General features: G+C 41.0%; 1 protein-coding gene across 3 annotated transcripts; it reads right to left on the bottom strand.

The window, feature by feature from the left end:
- Window positions 1–1,417: 1,417 nt before the first annotated feature.
- esd (esterase D/formylglutathione hydrolase) lies at window positions 1,418–10,932 on the bottom strand. Of its 3 annotated transcripts, none has more exons than XM_053877768.1 (9): window positions 10,796–10,932; window positions 9,811–9,885; window positions 9,423–9,511; window positions 8,129–8,227; window positions 7,622–7,746; window positions 7,429–7,548; window positions 3,636–3,734; window positions 1,747–1,914; window positions 1,418–1,655 (listed from the first exon to the last, which is right to left on the bottom strand). In XM_053877768.1, exons 2-9 carry the CDS (start codon window positions 9,876–9,878, stop codon window positions 1,575–1,577), a joined length of 849 nt encoding a protein of 282 aa, XP_053733743.1. In that variant the 5' UTR covers window positions 9,879–9,885; window positions 10,796–10,932; the 3' UTR covers window positions 1,418–1,574. The 3 variants fall into 3 exon arrangements, with proteins under 3 accessions (XP_053733743.1, XP_053733744.1, XP_053733745.1); XM_053877769.1 differs by having other exon boundaries at window positions 10,823–10,901; XM_053877770.1 differs by lacking the exon at window positions 10,796–10,932 and having other exon boundaries at window positions 9,690–9,838.
- Window positions 10,933–12,233: the final 1,301 nt, after the last annotated feature.

The following is a 12,233-nucleotide window of genomic DNA, read 5'->3' on the forward strand; positions in this document are numbered from 1 at the left end:
ACATCGGGAAGTGTGTATGTCTGTTGGAAAAAGTCATACACCTGTTAGAAAGTAGAAGTAAAAAAAAATCACATTTTATCTGTCAATGACATTGCGCTTTTTGAAGATGCAGCACCTTAGTAGCCGATGACAATGCCTGTTTAAAATTAGTTGGCCGTAGTCAAACTGGTGAAATTAGTGACTCGTGTGGCTGCAATGTTGTAACAGGGCAGCAGTATGACGTTATTATTATTATATATATTATATATTATTGAGGTGAATTAGCCGCAGTTGGAGCCTCATTCATTTTTTTCGTGTTCTCAGAACGCAAAAAAGTCGTTTTTCGTGACCCCATGCACGATTCAGATTCAGATTAAATATTCATGCCTACATGAACAAATTGCCTTGAGACCGGGTCACGTCTCACTTCAAATCTTTACTGACTCAAGTACACCAACAAAGTTTAGGTTTAAAAGTGGACTGAAAACAAATTGTAGAACCAAATAAATGTTCCCCAAAATGTGATTAGAGAAAGAATCGTTATGAACAAACTGAGGCAAAGAATGTTAAAGATTTGTCTGGAGAATGCCAAAAGTAGAGTAAAATCATGCAAAACAAATTGTGATAAAATTAGAAGTTATTTAAAATAAATCAATCAATTATGGTGGGTTTTTGCCATATTGCCCCCCGAGAGACTCTGAGAGACTCAAAGTCACGCATTCCAACTGGACTGGATTTGAAGGAAAAGACCACAAAAGGAAATTAAAGATTTACTTCTCATAACAAAAAAAATACCAGTTTATCACAAAGTCCATAAATGTCAAAGCTTTGCTTTTTTTCCATTGTCTTGTGGCTTAAGGGAAACCCAAAATACATGAAGTGCTGAGGTGCCAACCCAGGTGAGTGTTGATTAGCCAGCACCTCCAGAATTGCTCTTAACCATTGTTCCATTTCCATGTGAGGCCCTCTCAGAAGCGCTCTGAACTTTGTGGGGACACAAAGGGGTCATAGAGGAAAAGGGACCCCACCCCATTTAAATGTTATGTGTTCCCATCGCATTCCAGCAATTGTTTGACATAGGGCAAAGGTTGAAGATCAGTCCCACAGGAGAGAGATGGAGGAGTGTCTAACTACTAACTATTCTATCATTTAGTCCAATGGTGTTCCTTACCGCTCACAGGTAGTGGTTCTATTAGGATAATTCACTGATCATTCATGTAATGTAACTCCAAGTCGATCACACTTCCGCCATCAAGCAGGCCATTCGGCATGTTACAGTAATGTTTGTCACCCCAGTGTCCAGAGCATGGAGACACAACCAGGCGACAGACCAGTTCATCAGGAAAATGGAGGAGGCCTGAGAGAGAGAGAGAGCGAGCGAGAGAGAGAGAGAGAGAGAGAGACTCCTGACCTAAGTTTACAACAACCACAAAGCAGCAACTCAGCCAGGTTTATTCAGTATTGCATGACAGTGCCTCAGGAACTGCAACAATGATATGTGTGCTCCTTAACTTCAGAAAGAGGAGCACAGTCGTTGGTTAAAAGATATTAATCGTGTGAATATAAAATTCAAATTCAATACGTCATGTTGCCACTTAGGCATTGAGGACATTAGCATGGTGCTTGATATGGTCGTTGATGAAGGAATAGATGAAGAAGTAGCTGTGGTCGTAGCCCTGAAAGAAGAATGTGACAGTCAAGAAAAACAATATGAAATCACACATGCACAGCACATGCTTGCAAAGTGTGAACACACTTTGAACTTACCGGTTGCAGCCTGAAAACCACTGGGATCTTCTTCTCAGAGCAGACAGCAATGAAGTTATCCGGGAGCAGCTGACTGGCCAACAGGAACTGATCATCTTGACCCTGGTCTATCAGGATATCCAGCCGAGGACCCGAATACGCTGCTGCCAGCACAGTGGCATCATATGCCTAAAAGGAGGGGGAAGGATTTGGAAGACTTAGCAGGAGCATTTGTAGACTGCATGATTATCGATGCCCGCATAGCTGAAATCTTCTGTTACAAAGATGGCAGCTACTCCAGTTTTTCTTTATTCACTCAAACTTCAAATGTCCAGTCTCTGCACATGTCGGTGTGCATGCATATGGTTTTATATAAGTGTAAGGTTGTAAATTACACTTTGGGTTTGTACGTAAATTGAAATCTATTGACATTAGTAGATACACTAATCATAATAAACAGTACCCAAACTGTCCACAAGGTGATGCACTGCGCTAAGTTATCAACAATGCACAGACCATGTGACAACCATCGGCTCTAACATATCACTTAAACTTCTGCAGTTTTACCTAAAACATATCAGAATCAGTTGTGATCCAAACAAACTAAAGATTGCACTTTCCCTCACTTGAAATGATACGCATGATAAGTACAATGTATACCGACAAAAACAGATGAAGAACCAGATAGCAGATAACGGAGCTCTGACGACGCCAACAACTGTGTGAGCAATAGCCCTTGTGAGTGTAATTTCCGCTGAACGCTCGGCCTCCATGCTCTGGAGAGCATTCCGCATTCAAAATACTCATGAAATTAAATATAAAGTTAAAAAATGAAATAAAAAAAATGCGCTCAAGCCCGCACACAGCCAGAATTCAATCATGCACGTATATGCTGGTACTTAAAGTAAAGCCGTCTCCAGCAGGGTTCCTGTGGAAACTAAGATGGATTTTAAAGGACAATTCAGTCCTTTTGCAAATAAAGTGGTACCTCTGTTTTCGAACATCCCGGAATTCGAACAAAAATTTAGAGATTTTTTTGCTTCAGATTTCGAATGAAAATCCAGAACTCGAACACCCCCGAAAAAAGCCAGAAAAAACATAACGTGCGCGGACCGATCAGCTGCTCTGTTATTGTGTATAACGCAATAACTTCTGCAGTTAAGTTATGCAGATGTGTCCCGTTTACTACATTTGCTGACCGTTTTTTCTTCATATTGAGGTGTAAAACCTTTCCTGTCTCCGCACTGGACCGTGGTAGAGTGTCACAGGAGAGGTGTTCATTCTCGACACCTCCAAGGCTGGAGCGCGCACTCCAGGGTTTTATGTCCTGTTGTTGGCTGGAGCTCGGACAGGGATGAGGCGAGTCTCTCTTTGTCACAGCCAAACTGCACAGAAGCGCACATTCAGAGCTGGACACGCACTGGGCACCTCTTCACTTCTGGAGAGGCGTCACTCACTGGGCAACCCCTCCACACACGAACAGCGCACATGCAGCAGACACTCTACATTCACTCCAACAAAGGCCTATTTTAAGGCTTTGGAAAGCATAATTTCTTTTTCCATTAATTGTAATGGGAAAAATCGATTCACATCTCAAACAAACAAACAAAATGAAACCCTGAATATGACTCCTTGCTGTACACACACTTGTCAGGCAGCAGATGCAAACCAAACTGCTAGTCGATAGTTTTAATATCAAAGTACATGTTTGGCACTTGGCAGTGTCACAGGCAGGCTATTTTCTGACACTCACCATGTTCCAGCTACGTACGGCCCTTTTTCAATGGACGATTTCTCAAGTCAACTATTTTCATCAAATCTATGTGATTCACGTAGCTCACCGAAAGGTGACGGATGTTCATGCATGAGCCAAGTCCAGAATGAAACATGATATGATGACGGGATCTCACCTCCCACACAGCACGGTCGTCTCCCAGATATCCAGAAAACGCCTTCTGTCCCCAGGGACACTGTATGGGGTTGCATATCGGGGCAAAGGCAGAGACAGCCTGAGGAAACATCAAGATAATCAAGTAGGATTCCCCTCCCTCAACAGTCAAGTGAAAGACACGTTCAAAGTAAGGTGTATAGATATACAAATTTGTCAACAACACAGCTCACAGGCCAATAATCTTAAAGCTACGATTATAAATCACGACAAGTGTGTGTTGTTAACGCACATTGAAGTGTGCTAGTGAATTGAACAACACATCCTCACTTCCATAGCATGCAGCATTGACGTTGGGAAAGTGGACTCCTCCACCTAATGCAGCCTTCAGAGTTGTGTAGTGATGTATTAGGTTTTCAATTGAAACAAATGTTTTGCGACATGTCCTGACTCTGTGGGCAGTGATTCACATGAAAGGGGTTTGGGAAGCCATGGGATGATTCTCCCATTGTTCTTCATTCTACATGCCTTTCAGTCACGGTAACCATTAGTAAGTAGGCGAACCACGTAAAGTGTTATTTATAGCACTTATATATAGTGGATGACATGTGATCCACATTTTTTACTCCACTGAAACATGCATGTGTCAACATGCATCGGGGAAGGCTACCTTTGGTGCAGTATGTATGTAAAAAAATATGTAAAAATACCCAACATTTTGATTTGTACCAGACTTGTACAAGACTTCACGAAACACTAGACCCGGAGTTGGAAATACTCGGCACTTCATCCTCCTAGTTGCAGCTACCTGCAGCGTTGACTAGTGACGGGTCAGTCATCCCGCTCATCCCCTGAAATGTAATCCGCTTGCGTGGTTACCTGTGCTGTGAAGGCACTGACAGACAGTGCAGGTGTATACAGTATGGATGAACAATTGTGGGGGAAAAAAAAAAAAAAGATTTTTTTTTTGTTGCCAATATTGCGATTTAGGATTCAGCATTCAACTTTCAAAATGTATGGATTTATTTGTTTGCATTATTCACTAAATACAAGCAATACTTCATTCTAAGGAATGACCGACAGAATCTGATACAATGCACATATAAACACTTTTGTCCTGTGAGGCAGGCCTACATATTACGAAATGAAGCTTACATTGATATGAATAACCCATCTTTACCTGTGCAACATTAGTAGAATCTAGTATAATTATCATTTGCAAAAATAAAATCAGAGACACCGACATGAAAAACAAATGTCAACACAATCCTGGTCATAGCGCTGAGGGGCATCCTTACACCCAAAACTCTGAATCATGCTTTACACTGAAATGTCACTGCGACGACTGAGCCGGTCACACTTCATACATAACACGGAAATGATCAAATGAGCAGTACACATGTGAGACATGGCTCGTGCACACCAGATATTCGACTGTAGTAGAACAGAACTGCTAAAATGATGGCAATACGCCTCTATGACTGTTGGAGTGGCAGCCAGAACTTTCTACCGCAGTCTAGCGAAGCTTGCCTTAGCTCAGCGGCACAGTTTGCCTTCTGAATTGCGGCCTTTGCCGTATGAAAATCACATTGTATTACACCACAAGGTCGATTTGAATCTTAAAAAAATTGTGCAGGCCTGGTATACACACACTGGTGGCTGAACCAGGCACACAGAGCAGTATTTTTTCATGTCACCAGTTCTGAGGCAGCGTTGAGGATTGAAGACTTGTGTTGATCTATGAACAGATCAAACTTTGTGGTGACTCAAGGCTAGTGTTTCAACAAACCTACACATAATTGACAGCGGTGTATTTCATGCCAGAAAAAAGTCTGGAACCACAAAACTCACCCGCAAAATTCTTCATAGTCTATGAAAAAACAAAAGCATTCCATTTTAAATTCTTCATTAACAAAAGCCATTATACTTGTAATTCCTGTGTATCTTATGTCATCTCATTGCAAGGCACAAACCCACATATGAGTGGCTGAACTTTATTTCCTTCAGATGTCTCCTCTTGAGCAGTAGTGTTTTCCGTGGCCTATGCCAACTTCTTGTGCTTGGTGATGATGCTCTGGACTGTTGAAATAGGGACATCATACTACTTTGATATGGCCTCATAACCTCTCTCTTCACTGTGGTCATGCACCAGACATTGACGCATATTCCTCACTGAGCTCCTTGTTGGCCATAATGATCAGAAAACAAACATAAAAAATGAATAATTATTCTGGGCCAATTTGGTGAGCTTTCCGAATGTCACAGACCAAGAAGCTCCAGACTGCAGCCTAGAGAACAGGGCGGAGCTCAATGCCTTTCAGTCACGGTAACCATTAGTAAGTAGGCGAACCACATAAAGTGTTATTTATAGCACTTATATATAGTGGATGACATGTGATCCACATTTTTTACTCCACTGAAACATGCATGTGTCAACATGCATTGGGGAAGGCTACCTTTGGTGCAGTATAGGACCAACATCAATATATTACAACATGAGAGCGTTTGAATTGTAAAAATACCCAACATTTTGATTTGTACCAGACTTGTACAAGACTTCACGAAACACTAGACCCGGAGTTGGAAATACTCGGCACTTCATCCTCCTAGTTGCAGCTACCTGCAGCGTTGACTAGTGATGGGTCAGTCATCCCGCTCATCCCCTGAAATGTAATCCGCTTGCGTGGTTACCTGTGCTGTGAAGGCACTGACAGACAGTGCAGGTGTATACAATATGGATGAACAATTGTGGGGAAAAAAAAAAAGATTTTTTTTTGTTGCCAATATTGCGATTTAGGATTCAGCATTCAACTTTCAAAATGTATGGATTTATTTGTTTGCATTATTCACTAAATACAAGCAATACTTCATTCTAAGGAATGACCGAGAAGCTCCAGACTGCAGCCTAGAGAACAGGGCGGAGCTCAATGCCCATGTTGAGCTGTATGTGAACAATATTAATAATGACAACATACAATTAATGAGATATTCTGGCAAAAATATCTATATTACATTTTATATAGCATATGGTATTGGTATACATTTGTTGCAATAAATAATGTCTTCATTATTGAAAGGTGTAGCCTTTTAAAAAGTCTACTTATTGCGTATTGTAACAAGAAAAAAACATTTGTGCAATGTGACTTTCTTTCTGCTTACTTTATTTTCCTTCTGACACGAGCGTTATTTTGGATGTATTTTCATGTATTTCACATGCATTTTTCATATAAACTAAAAAGATAAGAATCAGAATACAAAATAATATAACATGCAGTAATCAAAAGTTATCACAAGATGGTGACAAAGTCTCAATCGAAGTGCGAGCCAAGAGAATGATGAAACTCTCAGTGCAAGAAGACATGGAAGCTAAGGCTCTTCACTTATGTATGTTATGTCTAGATTAGGCCCTCTGTGAAGTCAAGATGAAGTGAGGATGATCCAGATAAATCCACAGTTTTGATGAGACGGCCACAAGGTGCTCGCTTTGCAAACAGAAGTTTTCCTGCATGTAATAACAGTGATGCGCTGTCTTACATACATCTTCCAAATCACTATTCACCTGTATTTTTAATACCTTCACACTACAGACACGTTGGCTGTCTCCAGACCATCACGATCCAACCACTGCTTTTGATCATTTCCAACATCCTCTTTCGGCATTGTTGTTTCAGTGCTAAAAGTATTTCATTTTGGCGGCCGAATTATAGTTAAGATAGTGTCAAAGACTGATGTTCATTCATTTCCGAGTGATTTAGTTTTGGAAATAACAAACGAGAAAATCAGAATCAAATCACTAGTGATGAAAAACAGGTTACCTTGTACTTCCCAGGGTTCTTCAGCGCACAGATGAGTGCTCCATGGCCACCCATCGAGTGACCAGAGATGGACATTCTGTCTGGGTCCGTGGGAAAGTGGTCATTAATTAGTTTGGGCAGCTGTGATAGCAAAGAAACCCAGACGTGAAATTGTGTGCATAGAAAAGAAACGATGCCATTTCAAAATATACACCTCCTCTGTAACATAAGAGTACATGCGGTAGTTGGTCTTCCATGGCTCTTGGGTAGCATCAACATAAAAACCTGCGCCTGTTCCAAAGTCCCAGCCATCATCCTCGCCTGTGATGTTGCAACCACCTAGAACCGATGCGAACATGTGTGAATAATTCACTTTTTAAAAAAATGAAAGAGCTCTTTTTGTTTTACTTGCCCTAAGGCCAACAAAAACCTATGTTTAACAGATTTATGTGTGTTTAAAATGTCGACCCCCACCTCTACTCACTGTTTACGTGCCACACTGTGAGGTTTGTGTTACTGCAAGTCAACACCAGTCATTTAGACAATTTCTTTAAAAAAAAATACTCCAAAGGGTGTCTAAACCCAAAATACACCTCAGATGTACGGATGAACGTATCCCTCATGTGAATAACTCAGTTCACTACAACATTGATAACATGCTGCGAACAGCAATGAAATGTTTTGGCTGTTAGATTGTGCATGCATAACAGTGCGTCCATACGTGGGCTGGTGTCTGGTGCTACCACAATGATGCCAGTCTCTGCAGCAGCCAACTGGTATCCAGCTTTGGTAATGAAGTTCTGCTCCGTACATGTCAGACCTGCACACACAAAAAAAATCAACCAAGCGCAGATGGCTGCAAATAATGGAGTGATGCTTAATGTGTAAAAATAAAAGTGGAGAGAAAAGTGAAGGAAAAGCAAGAGCAAGAAAGAGGAACTGCCTAAATTATTCGCAGCGCTTCAATTCTTCTACATTTTTTATATTACATATTCTAGAATGGATTCAATTCATTTTAATTCATAATGACAATGTGAAGAAAATGTTGATGTAATTGTTGGATATTTATTAAAAACAAAAAAAAACTCAGAAATCACCTGTACATAAATATTCACAGCCTTTGCACCTGAGGTCAAAGTTGAGCATGGTGGTGGCAGCATCATGTTGTGACGATGTTTTTCAGTGGCAGAAACTGGAAGACTAGTCAGGATTGCGGGAAAGATGAAAGCAGCAATATACAGAGACATCCTCCAGACTGGGGCCAGGACAATGAACCTCAGCACACAACCAATATATTAAAGGAGTGGCTCCAGAAAGATTCGGTGAATGTCCTTAAATGGCCCAGTCAGAGCCCAGACCTCAATCCAATTGAACATCGGTGCACCGACACTTCCCATCCAAGGTTGAGAGGTACAGCTAAGAGGAATGGGCAAAACGATAGGTGTGCCTAGGTGTGGCAGGCTTATGGCATCATAAACAAGAAGACATGAGGCTGTAATGGCTGCCAAAGGTGCATGAATACTTACGAACAAGAGATTTATCAGGCTTTTGGTTTTTAATACATTTAAAATAATTTCAAGAAACACTTTTTTCTACAATGTCATTACGGGGTGTTGAGCATTTTGATTCCTTTTGGAATATGAAAAAGAGTATAATATATAATTAAGAAATGCGGTGAAGCGCTGTGAATACTTTGCAGATGCACTGTATTTTGTTCCCCTGCAGCAATTCAGAATCTCCAACACTAACGTGGGTCAGTGAGCCAGACAGGTAAAATTGCTGTACTTTTACTGCATACATGTGTGAGTCAGCTGTAAACTGTCAAAATGGTTGCTATTGTTCTGCCACCATGTTGTTTGAGTTATGACCACGCTCCTCTGTAGAACTCCTGGTCAGAACTGGAAAAAAGTGGGGAGCAGGAGCAAGGCTGAGGCATGACATCTGATAAGGGAGGTGGAGATTTGAACTCTACCAACACACAGCGGCGATGGGTTGATGGGTCTTTTAGTGCTGACCTGAGAGCCAGTACATGACTGGACACTTGTCTGTCTCAGCTTTAGGGGGCAGGTAAACAGCAAACTTCATCTTGCACTTCAGCTCAGAGCTGTTGGAGAAAGCTCAGGTTACTCGACTACCAGAATATTTGGGTAAACATTTAACAGTGTCGAAGTCAGGGTTCACCAAACTGTTCCACAAAGGCCTGCAGTCGGTGCAGGTTTTTGTTCCAACCAATCAAGCACACACACCAATCATGTGTCAACTGAAACTAAGCAGCAGATTACCTGGTTGGTGAAGCTGTGTGTGCTCGATTGGTTGGAACAAAAATCTGCATCCACTGTGGCCCTTTCTGGAACAGTTTGGTGATCCCTGGTCAAAGTCTTCAGCGTGAGCAGGAGGCCTCACCTGTCATGTTCAAAAACCTTCTGGAACCCTCCAGCGCATTTGTTGGAGGACACAAGTTTGAGGGCCATCTCCTGTCTGGAAGATGACAAGACACAAGATACTTTAGATGGTGAGTAAGCACACTTGAAGGCAGTGAACCTGAAGGTTGCCCAAAGTTATCTGGTACCATAGGCAGGATGTCACTCTCAATGACACTTAACCAGTGATAGTATGTTGAATTTCCTCACAGTGGGACTAATAAAGGCCATTGAACCAAATCTAGACTATGCACACCACAAGGAGCTTGTTGAAGCAATTCTCAAACAAGTATAAAAAGGGATGCAAATAGTTATTAATATGCAGGTGTGTGTTGCAGTCATAATCTCAGTTCTTGTTTTTATTTTGCCGTTATATTTCACCATTTCAAAAGCCAATACAATTTGGATCACTAGCAACATTCACCGTATGTGCATCTGATAAAACGACATAACCAATCAACCATCAAAACTGTTTAGCACACACCTTGACCTTAGTCACTAGTGAAGTATCTACAATAAATAATGCATTTTCAAACATGCAAGAAGTTGACTAATGTTTATGTTGACGTAATGTTGAAATACATAATCTGCTGCAAATCAAACACAATATATTAAATAAGCAGCTGAGATGAGATTTCTCAAGATAGAACCCAGAATATCTCCATGTTAGGCATTAGATGAGGTGTCACTACGTCAATCAACGGGTAAAACTGTTGCGCAACGATTAATCGCTGGTAGGACACACTTGCAGCAAATATGTATCCAATCAATCAATACGAATGTCACACTGACGTTGAACTCAATCTGAAATGCAATAGCGTACTTTCACTTCGTATTTTCTCGACATAATGATTCCCCACGAAGTTAACTGATTATTGTGCCGTTTTCCACACGCAGTCATGCAATAATTTCTTCCAGCAGCTAAACCGTCATCTCATGGGCAGTGACCAAAGTTGAAAGCGACGTACCCTGAAAGAAAAGGTTACAATACTTCCCGAGCTGTTGAACACGACAGCTGCTGTATAAGGGCTCAGAGTCCAAGAGAGGGTGAGAAGTAGTTTCTCTTCTTTGCGTTTTATGGTGGCAAACAACGTCTTGGCCAATTACCGCCCCTAGTGGTAGGGAGAGTGAATCGGAAACCTTGCGTCATTATACGTCATTGTTAACCTCAACTCGAGGCTGGATGGATAACAACATTCAAAACCAACTTTGCAAACTCCCAGAACACGGAGGTGTGTGCCGGAAGCAGCCGCAGATATAAGCAGTTTGCTGAACACTGTGATCCCACAACTGTGCAGTTGTATGTATGCGGAGAACAGCGAGGAGGAAAGACGCTGATTCTTCTGAAGTTATTGAAGATGACCAGATTATTCACTGATCATTTTTGACGTCTGATCTGTACTGCATCTGTAATTCGCCTCTTTTCTGTTTCAGGTTTTTCCCCGTCCTTGAGTGTTTCCCTCGCTCCGCGTTTGGATAGCGACGTCTTTAGTTCTTTGTTTCCTGTCTGGCTGTGTCCTGTTATTTTCTTGCTTGTTGTTCATTGAATCTTGTTAAACTTAACCTCGTCAGTGTCGAGTCTTCTGTGAGCCAGCAATTTAGCATTTGGGTCTGTTCACCTGAGCCAATCATGGCAGCTCTCTTGAATCGTGTACTGTTGAGTTCTTCATTAATGTTTTTTTTTTAATCTTAGATGTCAATGCCATATGTTTTTTTTTTCCATTTCCATTTTTATTTTATTTCGCGATCTATGAAAATGCTATGGTTAGTACAGTTGTTTGAAATGTGAACATTGTTTGCTGCTTCTCCTACATACACAGTTGGACAAAATAATGGAAAGACCTTAAAGCTTTTTTAGCTTCAAGGTGTTTCATTATTTTGTCTTTTGGCATTTATTTAACTCCAGATATTTATTATTTTATTATCACACACTTTCAATTTGTCAGTGTATATCTGAGTGAAACAATAATAGTTATTTCATCTTTATTCTTTCAAAAACTATGGATGAAACTCTCCCCCATTCAGTAGGCAGTGGTCAGAACTAGAAGTAACTTGTCCCAATACCTCCTTTTTGCCAATCGTGAACGAATGTGAGTAATGACATTTGAGTACTTTCTAGAAACAATACTTTTATTTTCTCATTTATTTTTTCAGAACGTGATCCCTGAACAAACACCACTGCCCCAAATTTGACTTTTAACTTTTCAAGTATAACCCAGGCAATTCCCATGCATATTCTGAGGTCTTGGTAATGGCTAAAGCTTTAATTTGTTTATCGTGGGGGGTGCGTTCCAGGACCACACTCAGTGCAGCGCAGCAATGGAAAGAAATAGCAAAGAATAATGTAGGTTGATCTATGGTGGTCTGAAGTGGACAAAAAGTTTCACTCAAGAGGAATTCAAGTGA

Source organism: Synchiropus splendidus, chromosome 10, assembly GCF_027744825.2.
Source record: "Synchiropus splendidus isolate RoL2022-P1 chromosome 10, RoL_Sspl_1.0, whole genome shotgun sequence".
Taxonomy (NCBI): Eukaryota; Metazoa; Chordata; class Actinopteri; order Syngnathiformes; family Callionymidae; genus Synchiropus; species Synchiropus splendidus.